Source organism: Carcharodon carcharias, chromosome 17 (genome assembly GCF_017639515.1).
Source record: "Carcharodon carcharias isolate sCarCar2 chromosome 17, sCarCar2.pri, whole genome shotgun sequence".
In the NCBI taxonomy this organism is placed as follows: Eukaryota; Metazoa; Chordata; class Chondrichthyes; order Lamniformes; family Lamnidae; genus Carcharodon; species Carcharodon carcharias.
The window spans coordinates 112,631,580-112,659,225 of record NC_054483.1 but is presented as its reverse complement, the minus strand read 5'-3'; the positions used below and the strand labels follow the sequence as shown (position 1 = coordinate 112,659,225).

Below are 27,646 nucleotides of genomic sequence, written 5' to 3'. Positions count from 1 at the left end.
GACAACTCTATCTTTAATAAGCAAAACCCCTTCTTACCAATATAAAGCAGAACATGTTTTCAACAGGGTATATAATGGAACCAAGAACACATTGGTGAGGCAGAAACAACATTAACATGCAGGATATCAAGTGGCTCTAAGCTGTTTTAAAATGCATTGTTCATGGATCCCTTATGGCTCAGAGGGTACATTCATTGCCCTTTCAGTGTGGTATTGAGTAACAGAGACAAAGAAGGTCCAACATAAGATCCCAGTTCAGAGCTGAATCCACTGATCTCAACCAGTCAGGCAGCACGGTTGGCCCCCATACTAAGAGGTTACAAAAACAGCCAGTTAGTGATTAATTGCTCTCCAGTTATTTGTGCTGAAAAGTGTGCTTGTGTTGATTAAATTGGATTTACAATACAGAAACAGGCCATTTGGCCCCATCTAAGTCTGCAATTATGCTCCAGTCAAGCCTCCTCCTGTCTTTCCTCATCTAAGTCTATCAGCATAATACTCTATTCCTTCTCCCTCATACGTTGTCTAACTTCCCCATCAATGCACCTATACAGTTGGCTTCAACCGCTCGCTATGGCAGCAAGTTCCACATTCTCACCACTCTCTGGGTAAATAAATTTCCCCCCGAATTCCCTATTTCATTCCTTGCTGACTATCTTATATTGATGACCTCTAGTTTTGCTCTTCATCCACGTCACAGGATTCATTCTGTGTCTACTTGATCAAAACATTTCATAACTTTAAATACCTCTATTAGGTCACCCTCTCAGCCTTCTCCTTTCAAGGGGAAGGGGACCCAGTCTGTTCGTCCTTTCCTGATAGGTGTGCCCTGCATTCCTGGTATCATCCTTGTAAATCTTTTTTTGCACATTTTGTGATCTTGAAGATTGAGACCCCCTTTGAGGTTGCCCAAGGACACAATCCGGTTCTGATATACACTGTTAACGCTCCCTGTCAGTGCTCATAAAATGACACCCTAAGAAAAGTCAGAGCTTTCAGGAAAGGTAAGGTTGTGGTTTGAAGGGCCACTCTCTCCTCAATGAATCCTTCCTCAACGGGTAACCAATTGCTTTGGAATCCTGACAGTTCAATACTTTAGGAATGACACAATCTATTATTTTGATAGTGCCTGACTTCTGTTTAGTGGGATGGTCTTGAATCACAATGAGATCACACCTAATCAATAGGAATGCGATGGGATTGATTGACCTAGCGGGTTAGTACAGCGCTTTTGTGCTCTGGGTGGGGGGCTCAAATTCAGTGCCAGCTCATGAGATTAAAGACCTCTGAATGCTGGCTTTAAGCTGCATTAAACCTACAGCTAAAATTCGCAGCACTTTGACGTAAAAATTGGTAATCTCACTGAGAGGCTAGAGGATTGTTTGTGTGAAAAAGGAAAGCATTAAATTGGCGCTGCTGTTGCTGGATGGAGCAGATTGCTTTCTTTATTAGGACTCAATTGAGGGACCCTTCCTGTGTTTCTGAACTCAGCTGTAACTGGGAGCAGTAGATGCTGATATTGGGCACCTGCTTTGTCATGTCACAGTACTGGCATTCTTCGTGTCACTAAGCAGATAAAAATAACGACAAAAAAATGACTAATTATAAAAGCAGAACACTTCTTTCCCTAATTAGGAGCGAGACTAGAAAGCAGGAAACTACAGGCCAGTTAGCCTAACATCTGTCAGAGAGAAAATTCTAGAGGCTATTATTAAGGAGGCTACAGTGGGACGCTTAGAAAATCATAATGCAATCAGGCAGAGCTAACATGGTTTTGTGATTGACTTAATTTATTAGAGTTCTTTGAAGAAGTAACAAGCAATGTGGATAATGTAGATGTGGCATACTTGGGTTTCCAAAAGGCATCTGATAAGGTACGTATCAAAGTTGCTACACAAATTAAGAGCTCATGGTGTAGGGGATAACATATTAGCATGGATAGAGATTGGTTGACTAACAGGAAGCAGAGAGTAGGGATAAATGGTCATTTTCGGATTGGCATGATGTAACCAGTGGGGTGCCACAGGGGTCAGTACTGAACTAGTTACAATCTATATCAATAACATGGATGAAGGGACAGAATGTATGGTTGCTAAGTTTGCTGATGGTGCAAAGATAGGTAGGAGAATAAGTTGTGAAGAGGACATTAGGAGTCTGCAAAGGGATATAGATAGGTTGAGTGAGTGGGCAGAAATTTGGCAGATGGAGCGTAATGTGGGAAAATGTGAGTTTGTCCGCTTTGGCAGGAAGAATGGAAAAGCAGCATATCATGTAAATGGAGAGAGATTGCAGAACTTTGTAGGGCAGAGGGATCTGGTACATGAGTGACAGAACGATGTATGCAGTTAGGGCAAACGATTATGAAGGCAAATGGAATGTTGTTTATTGCAAGGGGAATGGAATATATAATGATGTTTTACTACAGTTGCACAGTTGGTGAGACCACATTTAGAGTACTGTGTACGGGTTAAGAAAGGATATAATTGCATTAGAAATAGTACAGAGGAGGTTCACTTGACTGATTCCTGGGATGAAGGGGTTATCTTATGAGGATAGGTTGGTCAGGTTGGGCCTGTGTCCCATTGGAGTTTAGAAGAATGAGCGGTGATACCATTGAAACATACAAGATCCTGAGGGGAGTTGACAGGGTGGATGCTGAAAGGATGTTTCCCCTTGTGGGATAGATTAGAACTAGGGACACAGTTTAAAGGTAATGGGTCTCCCATTCAAGACAGAGATGAGGAGAGAAATTTTTCTCTCAGAGGGTCATTAGTCTGTGGAATTCTCTTCCCCTGAGAGTAGTGGAGACAAGGAAATTGAATATTTTTAAGGCTGAGTTAGATAGATTCTTGATTGACAAGGGAGTCAAAGGGTATAGAAGCAGACAGGAAAGTGAAGTTGAGACCACAATCAGGTCAGCCATGATCTTATCAAATAATGGAGCAGGTTCGAGGGGCCGAATGGTCTACCCCTGCTCTTAATTTGTATGTTTGTACGTATCAGTATAATGATTGGAGGAAGGCATGAAAACCGAAGGAGCAGGAGTTAATATCCCTTCCCTCACTGACGTGCCATCTAATGACTAGACTTGCTGTTGGGTCTCAGCTACCTTGATTTGGCTACAGATGGAGAAACAAACAAGAATGGCAAAAAATGGTGAGGGAGGGATAAGTGAGCACTCATTAAAAACAGAAAGTGCTGGAAAAACTCAGGAGGCCCGGCGGCATTCTTGGAGACAGAAACTGAGTTAACAGTTCAAGTCCAATATGATTCTTTGGAATTAAAGGTGGAGTGAGCACCTATTGTGGTAATTCCGAAAGCAACTTTTCTGAGATTGATTTTTAGCAACTTGATTATTTGCGTTGATGTACAAATCCATAGAGTGCACGTCCATGGCTACGGTTATCTATGTGGTGAGTTCCTGATCATTGACAGAGTTGTAGAACAGGTTCCCAGGGGAGGTGGAGGGGAATCTGAGTGACTAACCCACTAAGCCTGGGAAAAAGTTGTTTTCTCAGGGGGTCTTAAAAGATTCTGAGGTCCCCAGCATTATAGATGCCAGTCTTCAGCCATTTCGATTCACTCCACTTGATATCAAGAAAAAGCTGAAGGCACAGAATACTGCAAAGACTACAGGCCCTGACAATATTCCAGCAATAGTACTGAAGACTTCTGCTCCAGAACTAGCTGCATCCCTAGCCAAGCTGTTTCAGTACAATTAGAACAGTGGCATCTGCCCAGCTATATAGAAAATTGCACAGGTATGTGGAAAATTGCCCAGGTATGTCCTGTCCACAGAAAGCAGGACAAATCCAACCTGGCCAATTACCGCCCCATCAGTCTACTCTCAAACATCAACAAAGTAATGGAAGGTGGCGTCGACAATCCTACTTATTCAGCAATAACTTGCTCACTGATGTTCAGTTTGGGTTCTGCCGGGGGTTACTCAGCTCCTGACCTCATTACCACCTTGATCCAAACAAGGACAAAAGAGCTGAACTCAAGAGGTGAAGTGCAAATGAGTGCCCTTGACATTGAGGCAGCATTTGACCGAGTGTGACTTCAAGGAGCCCTCGCAAAACTGGAGTCAATGGAAATCGGGGAATACCCTCCACTGGTTGGAGTCATATCTAGCACAAAGCAAAATGGTTGTGATTGTTGGAGGTCAATCATCTCAGCTCCAGGGCATTACTGTAGGAGTTCCTCAGGGTAGTGTCCTAGGCCCAACCATCTTCAGCTGCATCAATACCTTTCCTGTATCATAAGGTCAGAAGTGGGGATGTTTGCAGATGATTGCACAATGTTCAGCACCTGAAGCAGCCTTGCAACAAGACCTGGACAATATTCAGGTTTCGGCTGATAAGTGGCGAGTAGCATTCGTGGCAGGCAATGACCATCTCCAACAAGAGAGAATCTAACCATCTCCCCTTGACATTCAATGACATTACCATCGGTGCCATCTCAGTATGTGTAAGTGGGGAACAAGGTAAGGCAATTAGCCATCGTCCACAAGGAACTATAAACATGTCTCTCTAACAGAGAGACAAGTGATTATATAGCTTGAGGGCAACACTCTACATTGAGCATGGGACAAGGCAAGGAGGTAGCCTTCCATAAACTACCATAGTCAGCATGGGGATTGAACTTGCACTATTGGTGTCATTCTGCACCACTCTCTAGCCATCTAGCCAAGTGAGCTAAGTGACTCCAGTTGGGTGGTAAGACATCTGTGATTAATCAGGCGATTCATGAACATTCCTTCAGGATGGATTAACATTCTTTCTAATATCAACCCGATAGGAACTTTATTTGAGTGTTCTTAATACAAGGCTATTAAAAAAGGCCACATTTTCTCTTCCAGGTTCGAAGGCCTCAAGATGACAGGAAATATAGTGGATTTCACTAAATTTAACCTTGATGCGCCACGTTGGGATCAGACAACATTTGTGGGCCGGCTAGAGCAGTTCTTCAACATCACTGATCCACGTACAGTGATAGTGTCAAATGCAAACCTCGATAAAGCAAAGCACCTGGTTGACAGCTGCAGGTATGCACTTTATCAGAGCTATTCCTGCATAAAAATGCAGATATGTCAGGATCAGGGACTGTCATGAGTCAGCTTCCCAGCATTGGCGATTGGCCAACAGAGAGACATGAATGCAGAGGAGCGGGCTTTTTCTGAACCTCAAGGTGAAATGTTATATCTTTCATGTGGCATTTACGAAAACATAATAGACACAATTCAATACAGAAAGGGAGAAATACGTTCTTTTAGGAGGAGACAGCAGGGTAGTGGTAATGTCATAGTACTAGTGATCCAGAGGCCCAGGCTAATGCTGTGGTGACACAGGTTCAAATCCTACCACGGCAGCTGGTAGAATTTAAATTAAATTAGATAAATCTGGAATATAACGTTAGTCCCAGAAACGGTGACCACAAAACTGTCATCAGTTGTCATAAAAACCCATCTGGTTCACTAATGTCCTTTTAGGGAAGGAAATCTTCCCTGGACTGGTCTGCGTGACTCCAAACCCACAGCAGTGTGGTTGACTCTAAACTGCTCTATGAAGTGGCCAAGCAAGCCACTCAGTTCAAGTACGTCTGGGAAGAAAAGCTGTCCTTGCCAGCGACATCCACATCCCGTGAAAGAATAAACATTTAAATAAATTTGTATAGCACCCCCTCAGGATGTCCCAGACTGTCTACATCTAATGAGTTAAAAATAGAAAATGCCGGAAATACTCAGTAAGCCAGTCAACAGCTGAGAAAGAGGAACAGAACAAACTTTTCAGGTCGCAGACCTTTCATCAGAACTGGACAAAGTTAGAAATTTAACAGCTTATGAGCAAGTACAGGGGCAGGGTCGAAGGGCAGTGGGGGAGGGCGGGTGAGCGGGGGACAGAACAACGGCGAACTGTGATGCGGATGGAGAGCAGAAGTGAATAGAGGACAAAAGGAGCAAGGGTGCAAGTCAATAGGAGGTGGTAAAGGGACAAGTAAAGAAACAAACCAGGAGCTGAATCTTGTGTTCCGAGGCCGGGTGTGTGGCCGACCCGAACACACGTCAAACAAGGAACAAAGAACAAAGAAAAGTACAGCACAGAAACAGGCCCTTCGGCCCTCCAAGCCTGCGCCGATCATATTGCCCGTCAGCTAAAACATTTTGCACTTCCGGGGTCCGTATCCCTCTATTCCCATCCTAGTCATATATTTGTCAAACTGCCTCTTAAACATCACTATCGTACCTGCTTCCACCACCTCCTCTGCCAGCGAATTCCAGACACTCACTACCCTCTGCGTAAAAAACTTGCCCCGCACATCTCCTCTATAGTTTTCTCCTCTCACCTTAAATCTATGTCCCCCTAGTAATTGACTCTTCCACCCTGGAAAAAAGCTTCTGACTATCTTACTCTGTCCATGCCACTCATAATTTTGTAAACTTCTATCAAGTTGCCCCTCAATCCCCGTCGCTCTAGTGAGAACAATCCGAGTTTCTCCAAACTCTCCTCATAGCTAGTAACCTCCAGACCAGGCAGCATCCTAGTAAACCTCCTCTGCACCCTCTCCAACGCCTCCATATCCTTCTGGTAATGTGGTGACCAGAATTGCACGCAATATACCAAGTGTGGCCTAACCAAGGTTCTGCACAGCTGCAGCATGACTTCCCAGCTTTTATACTCAATACCCCTGCCGATGAAGGCAAGCATGCCATATGCCTTCCTGACTACCTTATCCACCTGCATTGCCACTTTCAGTGACCTGTGGACCTGTACACCCAGATCCCTCTGTGCGACAAGATGTCAGACGTGCCATCCCGCACGTGCAACATTGAGATCGGCGGGCACACGCGGGAGTCGGAGCAGCGTCTGCCGATAATTAAAGGGCCAATTAAGGGTATTAAAAAGCCTATTGACGGTGATTTTTTTTTTTTAGCCCATCGCACGGGCAAAACAAATGGGTGGAATTCACGTTTTAATCATTTCCTCACCCTAGAGCGGGATGAAGTCTCCGTTAGGATATAAAATAAAAACAAATCTCTGAGCACAGCTTTTTTTATGAGGTATGCTTTCAGGCGCTTGATGGTGCCGTACGGACAATTTTTTTGCAGCATCTCTGTGCTTTCTTTTATTGCTTGGGGGTCCGCAGCTCCCTCAGGCAGCTGTCTGCCTTCAGGGAGCTGAGTGGAAGTGCTCACCAGCACCTGCAGTGACATCGGCGTCCACCCTCCTCCCGCTCCCATCGGCAGTGCTGAGTCTTTCTCGGGGCGCGTTTCAAGCTGGCCGTTAATCAGGGGACCATTTCCTGTCTGCTCCCGGGCTTGCTGATCGCGCCTGCCCGACGAGTACTAAATTCAGGCCCATGATCTGGAAGCGTGAGTGATAACATTCAAGCCGTTGCCAACGCCAGCGGCCTGAAAAAATTGCAGTAGTGCGTTACGATACTAGCTGATGTTACTACTGGACAAGTCAGATCCCAGAGCTGGCTAGATCCTAACCTTTTTTTTTAGGAAGGTAAGTTACTGAACAAATTCACAAGAGTCTGTGGATGAACTTTTAATACAAAGAATATAATACTAAGCAAGAAAAATAAACTAAATTACGCCAGAAAAAAGGGTGGGAAAGGCCTCAATACAAACACAAGAAGACGCTTCAAATTCACACCATTCCTGTACCCCAGCAATATCTTTACAGACACGCAGGGCAGAATTTTACACTGGCAGGATCTTACCAAAGTCCTGCCAGAGTCAATGGACTTTTGAATGGCTCGCGGCATTTTAGGGCCCCGCTCCCACCGAAATAGGGCCATAAAATTCTGCCCATTAAACCAGGGAAAAGTTACTACTAGCTTGATACAAAGGCTTCTGGCTTGGGATGGGCACAGTTGCAAACGGGTTTCTTCTGATGAATTCCTGAGCATTCACTTGATGCTTCCCACCCAACTTGTATCTCTCCCTGAGACACCTAAAGACTGCACTCTAAACTCACTGTTTCTTCAACTACAGAGCAAACAAATGAGTTCCCTAGGCTCAGTCTTCCAGCAGCACCTCTACTAAACCGATCACTTTACTGAGTTCTCTCACTGATTATTCAGTTAACTACTGTCCCAATAGCCTTGGAGTTTTTCTTATCAGAGAGCTTAAAATTCCTGTCCTCTCTGACACAGACTGAATTCTCTTTTTTTTCAGTCTTTTCTCTGTGCCGTGTCGCTTGACTGCTGTTGCTAGGCAACAGTAAAGATTTTCTACTTTGTATTTTTTTTTCCAGAATCACAAAACATTTAACCCCTTTTAACCTATCTTTTTAACTTCAGAGGTTGTAAAATGTCATTAACAACGTATATCTTTATATACACAAACAAACGCAAAAGACTTGACTTTTTAGTCAGGAATCTATCCAGACTCCCAGGCACCGAGGCTCACAAAACAACCTAAATTAAACTGAAACCATTTTACCTTTCTTTACACACAAATACATGTATATTCAACTTAAACATTATACATTGTTCATAGTAGGTAGTTACGAACTGAAGTTGCTCAGTTCAAAAGTTGGGGCTGGAAGGTTGTCGATAACTTAATTGCAGGTTGAGATGCTGTTCCTCAAGCTTGCATTGAACTTCATTGGTACATTGTAGACAGCTGAGGACAGAGAGGTCAAAGTGAGGGTGTGAGGGGTGACTGATGTACTAAGTGTCTGGAAGCTCGGGGTAACTCATGCGATGTAAATGGGGATGTTCAGCAAAGCGATCACTCAATATGTGTTTAGTATCCCAGTGTGGAAGAGGCCACACTGTGAGCAGTTAATAGAGTCTATCCAGTTGGAAGAAGTATAAGTAAATTCCTGTTTCACCTGGAAGTGGTGTTTGGAGACCTGAACAGTGGGAAAGAGAATTGCTGAAAGGACAGGTATTGCATTGTCTGCTGAGTGTTTTGTGCTGTTTGCTTTTATTTCAGAGTTCCAGCATCTGCAATATGTTTCCTTTGTTGGTGTGACCCCTTGTTAGAAAGTAGGAGGTGAGGCAGCCAACTTGCAAGGCCCCACAAACAGCAATTTTTCATTTGGTAGTACAGAACCTGAGTATTGCTGAAAAAAGACATTTTGTCGAAGCTTTTGTCTCACACTCATCAGGACAATGGCAAGAATACTAATGTCGGTGGAAGCAACAACTTTATACTGTATGAGAAGAAAGTGCTGATTGGTTAGCAAGTGGACTCTGATTGGTAGAGGCATTGCCATGGAGAATGCACCAGTTAGTGGTGAATGACAGTTAACTGCCAAGCATTGTTTGAAATTGAAACCAGTGAGCCTGACTCTGATTCGTCAAGGCATTGCCCTGAGGAATGAACCAGCGAATGGCTATCACTTACTTTGCTTAGCTGAAACAGGCACAATGTGAGTATGTGTTTTTCCATCTGCAAAGAACAGGGTCCTGTGTATTAATATATGTAACTTACAATATTATTCTACCTTCCAGAAGTTGTTGCTTCCCCTGACATTGGTATTCCTGCCATTGTCCTGATGAGTGCAAGAAGGTTTGACAAAATGTCTTTTTTCAGCAATACTCAAACAGCAATGTGATATTGACCAGAAAAGATGTTTTAGTGATGCTGGTTGAGGTATAAATACTGGACCGGAACACCAGCGAGAACCCTTCATACAGATAATGTTGTGAATCTTTGACTTGAGAGGGGAGATAGGGCCTCAGTTTAACATTTCATCTGAAAGACAGGAGCTCTATCAGTGTAGCACTACCTCAATACTGTGAGGTGTCCACCGAGATTATATACTCAAGGATAACATATAATTGGGTATGCTATGAATGTTAAACATGTGAAGATAAGAGTATTTAGTTAGCAGTAATCTTGGAAAACCCAAGTGAGGGATGGTTGGGTAAGTGATGCACAAAGACTATCCTACCTTGTTTGAGGCGTTGTGTTGGATCACTGTTCTTCTAAGTCCTGATTTTAATGGAAAGATCACATTCCTTTCAAGATATTATTAATAAAATAAGGGAAAATCATTGCATTTAGAAAGGCCTTATCACATTCTAAAGATCTAGGCATTATTCTGAAGTGCAGGCACTGTTGTTATCAAGGCAAACAAGGGATTACAAAGAAGGCCATTCAGAGTGTCCAGCTCGTTCTGTCGTCTAACCCTTCTTTATTATCTGATCGGTGAACTACCTCATTACTGCATTCTGGAAGGCTAGGTATCAAACGTGTAGTACTTCGCCACATACTGTTCCATCCTCAAAGGAGTTCATGAAATTTGTTACCAATGATCTTTTGTAAGCTATGGAATTATCACATTCGTTCCCATTAAGCATGCTAACTGATAGACATGTGTCTAAGTAAAGAGGTCCATGATTTTCCCATGGTTCATTCGCTGGTTCATTCCTCAGGGCAATGCCTTGACCAATGAGAGTCAGGCTCACTGGTTTCAATTTCAAACAATGCTTGGCAGTTAACTGTCATTCACCATTAACTGGTGCATTCTCCAAGGCAATGCCTCTACCAATCAGAGTCCACTTGGATCATTTTTCCAGCATTTTTCTCAGGATTTGGAACAGCGTTAATTATTTTCCACAAATCTCTTGAAGGCAAAGCATTGCAGAATCCCACCCAGCTCTTTATTGGCATTGTCGTTGTGACCTCGCCCCTCTGGGATAACTTCTCTCATTTCCCACATTGTCCCAGAAAATAAAAGTAAAAAGCTGAAAAACTAAATTCCAACCAGGCCAAACACAGTTGCAGGACACCAGAGCTGCTTGATAATGGTGCAGTGAATGAAAAATGAACAGCTCTGAAGGCCCGTCTGAATCCCTCAGGATAGGTAGCCGCTGCTAAAAAATACATAGGGCAGGATCAACCCCCCACCCCGCCCCCAATCTGGGAGGTTGTGCGGGAGCGGGCGGGTTCTCGATTGGCTCTCTCCCCCCCAGCCCCACCGTTTGGGGGCGCGCTGCCATTTTACGTGGGTGGGCCAATTAAGGCCCACCCAGCATGACATCCGCCCGGAAGTGCTGTGCGTTCCCTCTGCGGTTGGTGGGGGGGTGCGGGGGTGTTGGCATTCCCTGAGTCGGGAATACGCTCTCTCTCACGCATGAGCGCACTGATCTCCCTGAGGCAAAGCGCTGCCTCAGGGAGGTCGCTTTCACTTTTAAAAAGATAATAAAGGTTGAGGAAAATTTCATTGACATGACCCCCTCATGTGACACTGTCCACATGAGCTGGGCCACGTCAATTACTTTTATTAAAAACGTAACACAAATTTTAAATCCCTCATGAAACCTCACCCCGCCCGTGGATGAGGTTTCGTGTTTCTTCTGAAGGCCGCCTGGGCTCTTTGCCCGCCCCCCACCCGCCAACCTTAAGGTTGGACCGGCAGGTCCATTAATCGTTTTAATTACTTTTTTAATGGCCTTAATAGGCCGTTGACAGGTCTGAAAATCTAAATGACGTGCGGTGATGTCAGGACGCTCGCCTGGCGCCACCCCGCGTAATTTTACATGTCACCGAGCGGGCCCCGATCTTGCTCGCCGACCGGAAAATGCTGCCCATAGGTATGTGAGGCAAAAGTATCTCTAAACGGATAATGACCACTATTGAAATGCTCCAGGGATGAAAAGTAAAAACACACACTAAACGCCGCAAACCTGAAATTAAAAGCAGAAAATGCAGAGTAGATTGGTGAGCACCTGGAGAAGAAAAGGCATAGAAATGCTTCCAACGGGAACTTGCAATCAGCTAAGATTGACTTGGGAATGACGCTCCTTCGCTTATTGGTAACTCTCTTTGTGAGAAAGTTAACTCCCAGTAAATCCACCCTGTATAAAATCATCAGAAATCATGTAGAATGGTACAGCACAAAGGGAGGCCATTCATTCTTTGTGTTTGTGCCAGCTCTTTGAAAAAGCTATCCTATTAGTTGCACTGCCCTGCTCTTTCTCCATTGCCCTGCAAATTTCTTTCCCCTTCAAGTATTAATCAAATTCCCTTTTAACATTGAATCTGCTTCCACCACCCATTCAGTCAGTGCATTCCAGCTTATAACAACCCACTGCATAAAACATCTCCCTTCATCTCTCGGGTCCTTTTTTCCAATTACCTTAAACCTTGACGTCTGGTTGGCAACCTTACTGCTAAATTTCAGTTGCACGTATTTGAAGATATTGTGATTTGGTATCTCAGAGAATCGAGGGACATGGGAAGCAGGCGGGAAAGTGGAGATGAAGCCCAAGGTGAGCCATGGTTGTACTGAATGGTGGAACAGGCTCGATGGGCCGTGTGGTCTACTCCTGCTCCTAGTTTTTGCATTCTTCTGTTTATAATACGAGACCGGAAGATAGGTTGACTTTATGACCAAAATGTTTAGGAACATTAGAATTGGGATGTCAGTCTGGTCATGTTATTAGACTGCCTGTCTCATGGATCACTAGCTTGTCTGTTTCCAAATGTTTATCTCCACCAATTAGGAAAATGCTAGTGCAACTGATTTATTGTCACTCAGATATAACTTGGAAATAAACATTTTCATTATTTACGAGACCTTTTATGCATACAGGCTAACTCAAGACATGTAACTGTAAACTAAATCAAAAAGCCTAGGTCATTGTGTTCTACTGAGAATGTGGAGATAAAATGCAGGATACATAGGAGAAGTCTGGCATCAGACAAGACCATCTATTCAATATGTTACATGGCATCCTGTAGGCTGGTAGTGTTAGATGCATTTCAGGCTGCTTCATTCTCAAGGTCAGAGGATAATTGTGGATGAGAAAAGCCATTGCTTTGTTGTAGCTCATTACGTGCTGCAGCTGTCTGTATTTCCCAGTCACACCATCCGACTGTTTGTTAAGTGATTTTCCTGTAAAAATATATTCTTGCCTCCAATATTTGAATTTCATTTCAAGTGCTGAACATATAAGACGAAGAGTTTCCTGGTACCAGTTCCCAATTTGCCCTACAACAGTTTGGCTCCTTTTCCTACAATCTTGGGTTAACTTGAAGCACAGAGTTACCTTTTTCCAGAAAACCTGCCATCTTGCATACATTCTTCGAGGAACCATTTCAAGTGCAAAAAAACTCATGTTTCTTCTGCCTATCCGCGTAGCTACATGATGGTAGAGACCTTCCATATCACCTGCGAGACTTGAACGTCAGTGATCAAAACTTGCACAATGCTAGCAGCTGCCTGAAGAGCAGCCTTGGCATAGGTTTGGGAGTAATTTGTCAGACTGTTTTCTAGTGAGGTATGTGTGGAGTGGAGGAATTTGAATGAGGGGAACCCAATGAATTAGGATCTAAAAATAAATCAGAAGTGTGACATCTAAACGTGGATGGGCCCCTATAACCCTTGGAGAGCCGTGCTTTCCTCTAAATCAGGTTTCTTGTGCATCACCCACTCCCTTCACTGCACCATTGATGGCTGTGTCTTCAGCCACTTCAGATCTAAATTCTCGAATTCCCTCCATAAATTCTTCAATTTCTCCTCCTTTTAAGTCATTCCTTAAAACATGTGTGTTTGTGACTAAGCTTATCACCCGTCCTGATACAACCCAAGTTTGGCAAGGATTTCAAGTTTTGTCTGATTACACTCCAGTGATGGACCTTGGGGTGTTTTACAATGTTAAAGGCACAATATGAATTTTGACTGTTGTGTTTATCTCAGATACAGACCTTGTGGCTGAGACTGGGAAGTTACCACTGTGGGTAATATGGAGATCACCAACACTCTTTTGGTCCCACACAATTAACTGGGATCTTGTTGGGCTGACGGGGTCTCACCCACTATTTGGGGAACGGATGGGGAAGGGCTGATAGAATCAAGTGCCTTTCAAGCACTTAATTGGCCACCGTCAGACCTTACCCGTGATCGAGTCCTTTACGGTGGAAGTCCTACCCGCCAAGAACTGCTGGGCAATCGGAGGCCACCAGCTCCCCATTGCCACCAGCACCAGTGGGAACATTGGCTGCTGACAGCATTGCACTCACACAAAGCCCAGGGTGGTGGAGGCACCTCAGGTCAAAGGTGAGTGATGGTGGGATGGGAGGGGCTGCGGAGTGGTACTTGTGGGAGCGGGGAGGTTGGTCAGATGCAGAGACAGGGGCAGGAGGCGGATTTCAGTGGCCACCCCCTCTTGCCTGACGGTGGGTCACGGGAACAGGCACAGAGTGCCAGATACCGGGGGACCCTCACCTAAGGAGGCTGCTGGCAAACCTGAGAGGCTTTGTTGGGTGGCTTTCAGAGGGCGTGGGAGACCCATGCGGCCTCCATTTAATCCCTGGGCCATCATTAAATCGTGGTGGGCTCGGGGATGGTGGGTGTCAGTTGCCTCATTAATGAACCTAATTGACGTCTCACCACCGGCGGCTGGGAGTCCAGCGTCAGCCCCTTCCGTCCCTCCTAGCCGTGGGAGTTCTTCCCACCGCCGCCAGGCTTATGTGGGGCCTTTCCCGCGATTAAGAGGTTTTGGCTGCGGTGACTCCCACTGCGATGGGCTGCATAAAATCCAGCCTAGGGCATCAGAAAGGGGGGTGGGGGGGGGTGCATAAACATGAAACCAAGAAAACATTCGACAATATGCGTTGTTTGCATTGTTTTATTTTCCAGAGCCGGCACCGTGCCCCCAGGGACGACAGAGGAGCAGTTGCACTATGCGAAGAAACTGTATGACTCTGCATTCCATCCCGACAGTGGAGAAAGGATGAATTTAATTGGGCGGATGTCATTTCAAGTCCCCGGTGGTATGGCTATCACCGGTTTCATGCTGCAGTTTTACAGGTACTCCCGTAGCATTGGATCCCCAGATAACGTTGCAATCCGATTGGTCAGTGAGTTTGTCCAGCCGTAGCCACGGTATATAGGGTAGGAGACGTTGGAAGTGGGGGCAGGAGTGGGCCATTCAGCCCCTTGAGCCTGGCCCCCCATTCATCTCGATCATGGCTGATCCTCCACCTCAATGCCATTTTCCCTCATGATCCCCATATCCCTTGATGACTTTAATATCTTGAAATCTGTCTAACTCTGTCTTGAACATACTCGGCGACTGAGCCTCCACAGCCCTCTGCGGTGGGGAATTCCAAAAGATTCACCGCCCTCTGAGTGAAGAAGTTCCTCCTCATCTCAGTCTTAAATGGCCTACCCCTTGTTCTGAGACTGTGCCTCTGGTTCTAGACCCCCTCCCCCACCAGCTGGGGAAATGTCCTTCCTGCATCTACTCCGTTGAGCACTGTAAGAACTTTGTATGTTTATTAAGATCACCTCTCATTCTTCTGAACTCTAGAGAATACGGACCCAGTCTCCTCACTCTCTCCTCATAGGACAATCCCACCATCCTGGGAACAAATCTGGTGAGCCTTTGCTGCACTCCCTCTATAGCAAGTGTATCCTTCCTTAGGTAAGGAGACCAAACTTTTACACAATATGCCAGGTGCATTCTCAGCAGGGTTCTTTGGAATTGCAGTAAGACATCTTTACGCCTGTACTTCAATCCTCTTGTAATAAAGGCCAACATACCAGTTACCTTCCTAATTACTTGCTGGACCTACAAGCTCGCTTTCCGTAAAACATGAACAAGGATACCCAGGTCCCTTTGGTTCTATAAAAGTGGAGAACTTCACATACTTCCATGTTATATTCTATCTACTATGTTCTTGCCCACTCACTTAGCCTGCCTCTAAAACCCCTTGAATCCTTTTTGCATCCTCCTCATAACTCACATTCCCACCTAGTTTTGTGTCATCAGCAAACTGGGAAATAATACATTTGGTTCCCACATCCAAATCACTGATATAGATTGGGAAAAGCTGGGGACCAATTACTGACCCTTGTGTTACCCCACAAGTCACAGCCTGCCAACCTGAGAATGACTCGCTTTTTCCTACTCTCTGTTTTCTGCCCGTTAACCAATTCTAAATCCATGCCAGTCTATTACCCCCAAATTCCAAATTCGATCACCAATGAAGAAGGATAGGCCTCGGGTTTACCTAATTATTCCCACAACCTTCTGACACCCCGAGGCGCTTTACAGCCAATGAGGTACTTTTGAGGTGTTCTGTTGTTATGTAGGAAACGTAGCAGCCAATTTACACAAGGCAAGGTCTCAGGATCAAGAATGTGATAACGACCAGGGTAATCTGTTTCAGTAATGTTGGCTGAGGGATAAATATTAACCATTAAGAACTGCGGGGTGAGTACACAGGGAAAAAAAACCACCTCCAAAACAGGATCCCAGAGAGGTGGCACAAAAACAGAATATTCTGCTTGCTGGAAATATGAAATAAAAATGAAAATGCTGGAAATTCTCAGCAGGCCAGGCAGCATCTGCGAAGCAAGAAACTGAGTTAACGCTTTAGGCCCGTGATGAAAGGTCACAGGCCTGAAACGTTGGGCAGGATTTTACTAAAATCCACCCAGGCCCCGACGTTGGCCAGAAATGCGTGTCGGCAACACGCACAGGAGGCTGGCGGACTTCCCTCCAAATTTTCCAGGGAGCAGCTAAATAACATAGCTGCCCCCGGGGTTGCAGTCCTACTTAGGATAGCCACTCCCACCCCCCCAACCCCCGAGAGCTGCCAGACCAATCAGAGGGTCAGTGGCCTCAACAGTGCTACCAGGAGTGGCGGCCACTGTGGATGAGGCATTCAGGAGGTATGGAAAGGTTTTTAAAAAAAAATTTGTAAGGCCGATTGCTGGAGGAGAAAACCCTCGGAGGGAATCGCAGGGGCCGCACAGGCTGCTTCCCTGTCTCCCCCGGCCCCCTTTTTGCTTCAAAAACCCTCCCCTGACTGCTGCTTGGAGGCCGCCTACATTTAGCTGGCATTGTCGGGGGTGGGGTGGGAGGGAGGGGTGGTGGTGGTGGGGGGGGTGGATCGGCCATCCGCAAAATGCGGACGGCCTGGTAAGATGGCCCCGGGTAGGGCTGCTGCATATTTAAATTGGCTGCCCACTTCCTTGTGGAGGGCAGCCAGTCCAATCCTCTTCCCGCTGAAGGTAAAATATTCCCTGATTGTGGGACGTGGTCAGGGAGCCGATCCGACACGGCTGGTTGCGATTTTACTGCCCCTCTTTCACCCCCCACCCCACACCCCTCCCCCACACCCCACCCCCCTCCCCCCAACCTCAGCCCCCCTCCCCCACCAATTACCACCCTATTCCTGCCACATTCGGGCTGGTAAAATCCTGCCCATTACTCCTGTTTCTCTTTCCGCAGGTGCTGCCAAACATGCTTAGTATTTCCAGCATTGTCTGTCTTCGTCCCTATAAGTTGGTGTTAATGCGCAGATGAGTAAAGCCGGTTCTCTGCTCACTTAAGAGAAGCTATTAGTCGTTTCATCTGTTGAAACTGCTGGGCTTAGATCATACCCTGAGGCTTTTTTTTTGTATGATATCTGCAAGTCCATCTCCAAACTTAAACATTTTCAATCGGTTAAACACTATCTTATGCCCCTTGGGAATGCTTGTGGTTCATCATTGCTGTGGATAACTGATGAGTAACAATACCTTGATCTATCGTGGTGTCAATGTCTATCAACCTCAGCCGAAGGCCCCAGTGTGTATTCAATGGAGCAGAAATGATTAAATGAGATCTGACAAAACTCTTCTGAAAGAATTTCAGAGGAGAAAGCATGAAAGATTATTTCGACTGGTCAGTGAATTGTTAACAAGGTGACATGACCTCAGTATTAGCACCGGAAATGTGAAGGCAAGATTAGAAGGAATTCTTCATGTGAAGGGTGATTAGCGTGTTAATCACAGTGTTTAACTATGTGGCTATCGAAGCCAAGTTAATCAAACATTTTAAGGGGGTTGAGAAAACACTAACGACCAAGGGAAAAGAGCAGGAAGTGCAGAATGAAGCCGAGCTATTCAAGATTTTATCTTCTTGAACCAAACGGGTTTGTGTTTATGGCGCTTCAGAGGCCCAGACTTGGATTTTCATCTGCGAGCCGGGTGCGCAGAGTCGAGAAAATCCCTGGCTTCACGAACCTGACCTTTAAAAGTGGCTTCCCAGCTTCCGATTTTCAGTCCGGAGGTGGGGGGGTTGGGCTGTGGATGCTCGATCAGAAATCGGGATGCGCGAGCCCTGAATTAGTGAGGGGTCAGGCGTGGCGGGTTCGGTGCAGGTTGGGTGACTCGGGCGCAGATTTAAAATAAAAAACAGGCCCTCAAGAAAGGCCCGTTTGTGAGGTTGGTGGTCGATGGTGAAGTCCCTGTGCCTCAGGGGAAAGGTCATTGCCTTGTCAGGTGAGCGTCAAAGCTGTAAATGTGGTCCAGCTGTTAGCTGACCCTGGAATGGATGGCCCATTTCGGGCTTTTCCTATGGATGATTGTCATTGTTGCTGCCTAATCAAATTGTACTCTACAGAACCACTAGAAGCATGCAGTGGATTCGCAAGGCACAGACATGGGGGAGAAGGCATCGTCTTGCCAGCACTATCTCGTACAGATATTATACAGTCATGTAGTTAGCTGCCAAGACTCAGTGGGTGAATGAATGATGAACATTGCCATACTCATTACCCCATCCACTTGCCCACTTGCCACCCATTTATCAGCATCCGCCCACACTGTTGACCCTTGACCAGGCCCCTCACAGCCACACGCTGTCGTGACGTAACAGTATGACTGAGGGGGAGCAAACCAGTAGGGCTGTCAGTGATCACAGAGCACAGCAGGCTACCTTGGAGTCACAGCCGCAACATGTATGTCAACCAGTGTTTGCGCAGAGGCAGTTTCTCCATCACACCTTACTAATCATTGATGATATGGTGAAAATGGTTAGTTCATGGCAGCAAATAAAAGTGAATGAAAGCAGTGTAACCTGACTGGCTCATGACCCTTTTCCCCGTAACAGTTTTATTGGTAGAATGTCACACGCAGGTGATGCATGGGAAGAGATGGGCCTAGATGCCCCACAGTTTTCTGAGCAGGGCTTTCATGTTTTGGTGGAAGAGGCCCAGAAGGGGAGAGCGGTCCTCTACCCTGCTGGCCAGTGTAATGCGCCCGCAACAACCAAGAAGGCGTGGATTCAAATTGTGTCCGCGGTGAGCGCAGCAGGAGATCGTCAGCGCTCGTGGATTCAGTGCAGGAAAAGGGTCAACAACCTGCTGTGTTCGGAAAGGTGGGTAGCTTGGCTCATCCACACACAACTGCAAGGGAAGGGTCACCTCTGCATTATGCAGCTAAGTTGGCACACAAACCTCTGGTTCAGCATCGAGGCTTGTATATGTGAACTGCACACAGCACACGTAAATGAGCATTGATGCATGGACACAATGAAGAGCAATATCCCTCCGTGCACAATATATCAGGCTAACATAAATTCAGGTTGTCATTGCAGACAAATAGGGCAAAGAAGACCATGGAGATGTCCTGGCCTGGGTGGGGGTGGGGGGTGGGGGTGGGTGGAGGTGGGGGGGGGGGGGGTGGGTGCGGCGAGTCAGCTTTCCTGCCACACATCTGCTCTGTTGAGCAAATAGTCCTGGAAATTGCCAGGATGCCTGAACAGCTGTCTGCTGGTGACGGTGAAATGCCAGGCGATAAAAGCAGTGTTGAAATCACTTTGGAACGTGGTGGTAATGGCGGAGGTCATGCTGTCACTTCACTAAGCCCAATGAGATGTTAGCTTGAGAGAGAGTGCAAGGGTCGGGCAGCGTAAGCATGGTTAAATGTGTATCAGAGCTATAAGAAAGCTATGCCTATACATCTCTTTTTGTGTCTCACACTAGGTTCCAGCTTGGATCCCTCACCCCACCGGGGCAGATCATCCCTCGGGCATCAAGAGAAGGAAGGGATGTCTAAGGACACAGCATCACATTATACTGGCCCAAACTCCGTCAACTCAGATTCAGGCACATCAGAGGGATGTGTAGGGTCAGTGGCACAGGGTGAAGGGCAGAAAGAGGTGTCAGGGTCAGAGACGTCTGATCACAGATCCCCGCGGAGGAGGGAGGAAAGTCACACGATGCTCCGGTGGGCAGGAATGTGGAGCCTCAGAAGTCACCTTTTGGGGCACAGTATTCAGATAACCAGCAGCAGATGCATGGACATCTGATGGAGTTCTCTGAGGCAGCTGGAGCTATTGGACTAAAAATGGAGGAGTCCAACACCGCCATGAGCTCCACATTGTCCCTGGGGCTCAACTGCGTGAGCTCTGACCATGAGAGATTGGCTAATCTCATGGAGAGATACATGCAGCAACACTCAGAGTGAATGCAAGAGCAACATTTCAGCCAGGAAAGGGTGCAAGCCTCCCTCAGTAGCCTGGATCAGAGCATGAGTGCTGTCATCCAGGGATTTCATGAGGAGCTGTGCACACTTCACAGGATGGTCACACTGTTGACACAGTGGTTGCTGGATTGGGCGACTGCTATGCACCAGCAGCCAGCCCCATCAACCCCACCTGAAGGCCAACCCAGGTCTGTGCATGCACAGGTCACCGAGGAGGATGGAGGAAACCGAGAGCTCCTCAGAGCCCTCATCTTCCTCCACCTCCCCAGCCCTTCCATCAGAGCCCTTGTCTTCTCCACATGTGCCAGTGACCATGGCTGCCCATGCAGAGATGCAGAGGCCACAGTCTGAAGGAGGTCCCCACAATGGGTCCCTGCACGATGAGGCAGGCCACCACACTTCTCACTGCTATTTAGACCGAGCAGTGAGCAGCCTGTCCCCTCCTCCTCCAATGGAACATGGTGAGGGCGCACTTTGTAGCTGTGTGCATGAGCGCTGGGTACTATCTCGCCTAGACCACTAATGGGTTCACCTTGGTTACACTTTTCACATTGTATATATCACATTTGAGCACTTGAATATGTTTACTCACACTTGTATATGTTTACTCACACTTGTACATGACGCAGTGTGTGTTTGTACACGAGAGAACTCATGGTAACATGATGAAGGTAGTTCTTACCAGTAATAATGAGGGCAGCATGCTGGGGTCCATCTCGATGCCAACAGGATCAAGGGGGCTTGAAGCTGGTTTGCGTTGCTTCAGAGAGCTTCTTCCTTCTCTGCTGTATCACGTAAGATTCCAGTGTTCAGTGACTCGAACACTGACCTGCTCCTTGAATTTGCCGTTGTCCATCCAAGCCTGACTTTAAGGGAGGTTCAGTGATCAGACGCCGCAAACAGATGCTGGGCAGCAAGTGCATCTCAAGCCTGAGTGCTGGGTGCGAGGCATTTGTCCACACTGCAGCGTTACACGTTGGCCGGGGTTTAGGCATCACAGCTCGAGAGGCCGTATACCGTCCAGGTAATATTGATTATCTTCTGTGCCACTGCTTTGGTACGTTTACATTCCAACTGTGCTTTGTGCCGTAAGCAGAGGGATATGGAAGCCAGGAGTGTTGCATGTGGCACCCACATCAGAAACTGGACCATCGTCCAGAATGGATGGTGCACAAGTTCTTTCAAAGAGCTGTTGTTATACAGTTATGGGCTCCTCATGCATGCTATGCCTTATCTGCATGTATGCTGCAACATACAATCCTATGAGCATGCATCAGGTTTTAAGTCTTATCTTGTGTCACTCTCAGCGTTATGGGCATAGTTTGTTTAAGGACAATTCAGCAGCGTGGGCCCCTCATTTACAGTCACTGACATTTATGTGAGGGGGCCGGGTTGTGAATGACTTATTACCATGTTTGTTTGCAATATGAAGAGGTCCATGGTTATGATGGTGAGGGTTTCAGCCTTATGAATCTGACTGAGTCCAACTCAATGATGTTTATTGTCTTCCTTGTGGGGGATGGGTAATCCCTCAGGTAATTGTGGAATCAATGTATAAGGTTCTTTAGGTGGATGTATATCGTGGGGACTGGCTGATGGCAATTGTGATAATGGGAGGACTGTATGAGAATCTATTTTGCACAAGGACCCATCCCCCACATGAGCAAACAGGACATTAATGAAGCTTTAATGGAGCTGTGTGCTGCTGACTGGGATATACCAGACAGGTTTCAGATCCCTGGAAAGATCCTGAGACATAAGTTGAGAGCGACGGTTACCTTTACAACCACTGGCAGGGCATGAGGGTTGATGGATTGTGGCTCAAGTTGCTACTGAACAATGCAACTTTTGTCTGTCACCACCTCACAGCTTAGCCTCGGTCACCTTCAACACTCGTTCTCCATAATGTTGAGGTCAGATGTCCTAGGTTTGTACGCCCTTCCCACAAGGTAGTAGCAGGTTGTCCTGCCTCTCCTCCTCCTCCTTCCTGGTACAGCCTCTTCCTCCTGACCTTCTGCCCTCCATTTGGCCTCTGGCAGCTCTACGGTGACTGGCTCCTATGGCCTCTGTCCAAGGGTGCCATACCCATCTTATTTCTTTCTTTGCACCATGTGCTATGCGGCCTTCTTCAGCACAAAGTTCTTCTTGGCACCTGAGTGCATGAGTCAGCAGGGGCAAAAGAAGTTGCCCTGTGAGACCAACAACCCCATCCCCCCCTACTCCCTTGGCTTAAGGGAGGACAGTGGAATTGGTTTTGAGCCACTTCTGGGGCATTAAAGTCTAAATCAAATACCACAGGGGCACTTTACTTCTTCAAAGGGGGACCCTGGCTATCCAAGCGATTATGCCAAGTTTAGACTTGTTCTTCCCAGGTCTACTCTGCACACTTCGGGTTCCACACTCCGAGGCTACCAAGGTCTGACTAGAGTGGAAACAGCTGATAGTTTGAATGGCCAGCTGCCTCCACTCAAAACCCATTTCGGTACGCCATGAAAATGGGAATTGCCGTGCTCGAGGATGGGAACTTACGATCTTCAGCCACTTCCACCATTATTGCTACGATGGAGAGGCTCTCCTTTGCGACGAGTATCTGGGCCCAGGCATAAAGTTTAAATCCATGTTGCCGTTAATTCTCATGTAACTCAAATTGGTGATACTGATGGATTTAGGATTAGGGCAACAGTGCTAAAACCAGGTCTTTGCAAATCACCAGGCCCGCACAACAGAACCATACACTCATATTGCATATTGGAGGCCATTCAACCCATCATGCCTGTGTCGTTTCTTGGACAGAGCTATCAAATCAGTCTCACTTCCCTTCTCTTTCCTCATAGCCCTGCATTTTTTTCCTTTTCACAGGAATAGAAGAGGTCTTTTTGCCTCTCAACACTGTTTCACTTCTCAGTGGCTGAGCTGCGATCCAACTCTACATACCACATTTGCTCCTTACTCTTTAATACCTTTGGATAGCAAAAATCTATCAATCTCACATTTAAAATTAACAATTGATCTAGCATTCATTGTTATTTGTCGAATAGAGTTCCATTCATCTACCACGCCGCCTAACTTCACACATAAAAGATCTGGCTCTAATTTTTAGACTGTGCCCCTTAGTCCTAGATTCCCCAACCAGTGGAAATAGTTTCTCCCAAACTACCCTGTCTGTTGCCCTTAATATCTTGAAAACTTTGATCATATCACCCCCCCCTAACCTTATGAATTCCAGGGAATACAGCCCACATTGCTTAACCCTTGGAAGTCCAGGTATCATTCTAGTAAATCTATGTTTCACACCTCCCAAGGCCTATATATTCTTCCCAAGATGTGTACTTGCAAGGACAAACCCAGGCTAGAATATGGAAATACAAGGCAATTTGAATCAGGAAACCTCTGGCAAAAGGCTGTGTTGATTTACAGTGCGAGTCAAAGTCAGAGACAAGGTTAGAATGAATGAACTGCAAACAGTGGTGCTCAGGGACTCTAAATGTGGTCTACCCTGGGCTTTCTAGAGATGAAGTATGAAGCATTTCAAGTATATATCCAATTCCCTTTTGAAAGTCACTATTGAATCTGACTCCACTATCCAGTTAGACTGTGTGTTCCAGATTATAACAAATTAAAGTAAAAATAATTTCTCTTCACCTCCTCTCTGGCTCTTTTGCTACAGAATAAACTAACAAATGAGTAGTAATGGGGGTTAAATTCAACTTTTACAGGATACAAAACAGGTGGTAGTTGACTGGCTGTCTGTTATACACCCCCCTTTCTGCACAAATTTAAATGGAAGAGAGAATTGGGAAACTTGAACTTTACTCTTCACTCTCATTAAATGTAAATACAACTGAGTTTGCTCGGGCCTCAAGGGCTGGATTGCCAGTGTTTGGAGATCATGTGGTCCCAGGCAAACAGTTTTCATACCCCTAATTAGATGGACGCCAGTGTTGGGAGCTCAGATCAGCACAGTTGTGATGGGTCCTTTGACCAAAGTTTCTTTGATGATTAAATCATTTATTTGTACCTCCATGCTCTTATTTCTTTTTTAAAATGTTAATTTGAAAATAAATTCTGAATCAAGAAAAGTGGTGAAGATAGTGATGAGTCTAAAAGTGACCACCTTTAAAAGCCATACATTAAAGCAAAATGGACAGAAAAAGTCCCTGAGCATCATTGTTTGCAGTTCATTTTGTCTAACCTCGTCCCTGACTTTGTCTTGCGCTGTAAATCAACACAGACCAGTGTCAGATGTTTCCTGATTCAAAGTTCCTTGTATTCTTAAATGGTACCATGAATTTGTCCTTGCAAGTGGTTATAAAGTCAGAGGCCTGTAGCTTATTAATAGTGGAACTAAATCATTGAAAGATTTAGGTCATTTCCGTTTTCTTTTAGTTTATTGCTGAAAAAAGAGACATGTCTAAGCTTTAGGTCTTGCACTCATCAGGACACTCGCAAGAATACCAATATAAGAGGGAAAATAACAATTTATACTATATGTGAAGAGAGTGCTGATTGGTTGGCAACTGGCATTGCCATGGAGGATGCACCACTGATGGTGCCTGACAATTAACTGCCAAGCATTATTTGAAATCTAAACCAGGCAGCTTGACCCTGATTGGTTCAGGTATTGCCCTGAGGAATGAGCCATTCACTGTTGTAAATGTTGGCAGGTGAATCTTCTGCCAGCCCACTTGCCAAAGGGGAGGGTGTTCCAGAGAGTAGGAGGAGCGAGACAGCTGAAGGATCTATCGCTGAAGCTGGCGTGGATAGAGCGGGAGTGTGGGATTTCCAAAAAGCCAGTACCACAGGATAGAAGAAGATCATGTTCAGGACCTTGGGTTGGAGGTAGGATGGAGTGAGGCTGGGAAAAGGGTTTGTGTATGAGAGTGAAGATTTTGTTTTCAGCGCGAGTTTGGTGAAGATAACAGTGATGGGCTAGCAAGGCTCAGTGTGTGACAGGTGCTGAGGTGAAATTTTGAATGAGTTGGGAAAATGGCATTGGAAAGGTTGAATCTAGAGGGAGCAAAGTTTGAAGAAGAATTTTCGCATTGATGAAGGTGAATTTCAGTGCCAATGCGATGCCAGGTATGTAAGCCGTGTGTTCCAATGACTGGCAGATCATATCAAACAGCATGCCCTTTGACTGTTCACAATAGGCAGGGTACTGACTGTACTCAACCAACCTGTGCTTGCCAAATTCAGAACATAATGTCTACCATTAGATGTGATTCCGCGATCGGACAGCACTTGCCGAACAATCCTGAGTGTGCTAAGAATTACACTCACAGCCAATTTAAGATTATCAGTCAGGCTCACAGTGTGGCTCATTTATGCTTGCTAGAAGTTACTTGTATTCATATGCAGGGATTTGCCTTCTGCAAGCAAAAGGAAAATGTCCAGACGTTTCGCCTTTTTTGAATTAAGCAAAAGAGTGAGGGAACAACAGTGTCCCAGTGCATTTGCCATGGCAATGCCTTAACCAATCAGAGTTGACTTTCCAACCAACCAGCACCCTTTTCTTATGCAGTATAAATTGTTGCTCAGTGTGAAACTTGACATTCTAGTATCTGTCCTGATGAGTGCAAGATGAAAAGCTTTGACAACATGTCTCTTTTCAGTTCAGCAATATCAATGGTGAGATAATTGCATTACACAAAAAGTGGTTTGAAATAACTAGAAAAAAATATTGGCTTAAGTTTGTTTATTTCCCCCTTTGGCTTATTGATACCAATGTGTCAAGTAAGACTGGTGATAATTCATCAGCAATAATTAATTATCAATAAGTGCACTTGTCTCTCCCCCAACACACCGCACCCCCCCCCCCCCCCCCCCCCCCCCCCCCCCCCCCCAGCCACCACATTAAGGTGTTTTATTATTTTTTATTTTCTTTTACAGTTGTTGGAACCACAGTGCTTTCAGTGCTCATTCTCATGTACCATCCTTTCCATTCACTAGTAGTTCTAACTCCTGGCAAAAAAAAGATCAATTTTAGAAAAACCTCTGAAATTTCTTCCCTGGTTTCATAAGTTGAGTTTCAGGAGACCACAATTATCTGTCTCACCAGAAGATATTGACATGAGTGCCATCATCCACTTACGCTGTCTCATGGTTGGTTGTTCTCAGTTGTTCCACATATCAACAGCGAAGATGTTGGGCGGCAATATAAAATGGGCAATACTGCTTCTGACATCCATTATACATCCTGTCCAAAATTCAGCCCCATTGACTTCAAGTTGAATTCCACCTCTGTTATCTCTTAACTGTATGTGCTTTGTCTTGTCTATTCTTGAGCTACATTCCCATCTCTTAAGCCTTGTGTTAATATTAAGCATTCCTTCAAGATTTGAAATAAGATACTCTGTCTGGTGTAAAGTTCCTTAATGATCATGGTGTTTCCTCATTGTGCAGGTGCTCAATCACATTTATCAACTTGGTTGTCCATTGCAATCCCCTCCAAGACCAGAATGCCCTCTCTGATGGTACACAGAACAATACACAAAGGTCAAGGTGGAGCTGGAGCAGTCCCTTCTTCATGCCAGTATCAACAGTGGCTCCACTTCAAAAGTACTTCACAGAATCACAGTATCTTTACAGTGCAGAAGGAGGCCATTCGGTCCATCAAGTCTGCACTGGATCTCTGAAAGAGTATTCCACCTAATCCCAACTCCCCTGCCTTATCCCAATAACCTTGCACATTATTTCTTTTCAAGTAGCAATCTAATTCCCTTTTGAATACCTCGATTGAATCTGCCTCCACCACCTTTTCAGGAAGTTCGTTCCAGACTCCAGCCACCCTGTGGTGAAAAAATTTTTCCTCATCACATTTACCCTTTTTGCCAATTATTTGAATCTGTGCCCTCTAGTTCTTGATGCTTTCCTGAGAGGGAGCAGTTTCTCACTATTTGCCCTTTCCATACCCCTCAGGATCTTGAATACCTCTATCAAGCCTCCTCTCAGCATTCCTTTCTCCAAGGAAACTGGTCCCAAACTCTCCAATCTATCCTCATAGCTACAGTTCTTCATCCTGGGAATCATTCTTGTGAATCTCCTCAGTACCCTCTCCAATGCCTTCACATCCTCCCTCAAGTATGGCACCCAGAACTGGACGCAGTACTCCAGATGAGGCCTAACTAGTGTCTTATACAAGTTCAACATGACCTCCTCCTTACTCTTGTACTTTTGTCTATGAGGTGCTATGGGAGATCCTGAGGATGCGAATGGTGCCACATAAATGCAAGCTTGTTCAATCATTACCGCCTTGAACTGGTGTGCTCAATCTGCCTTTTCAACGCAGCTTTAAGTAGTGCTAATAGAGTAGAGGGTATTTTCCAGTCAAACCATGAGCTCCCGATTCAGTGTCATTTCCTGTAGATGTTCTCCTTTATTTTGTACCCTTTTGGATGAGCGGTGGGTGTAATAGA

The 27,646-nt window shown here is 45.6% G+C and overlaps 1 protein-coding gene across 7 annotated transcripts in view; it reads left to right on the top strand.

Annotated features, from left to right (window-relative positions):
- The window catches only part of sfxn2 (sideroflexin 2), a 111,339-nt gene that overhangs the window by 10,587 nt on the left and 73,106 nt on the right, over positions 1 to 27,646 (top strand). For all 7 annotated transcript variants that reach the window (XM_041210470.1, XM_041210472.1, XM_041210473.1 and 4 more), the window contains 2 exons: positions 4,862 to 5,047; positions 14,610 to 14,780. In XM_041210470.1, the coding sequence (XP_041066404.1) occupies positions 4,878 to 5,047; positions 14,610 to 14,780 (341 nt within the window). In that variant the 5' untranslated portion in view covers positions 4,862 to 4,877. The remainder of the gene's footprint in view (positions 1 to 4,861; positions 5,048 to 14,609; positions 14,781 to 27,646) is intronic.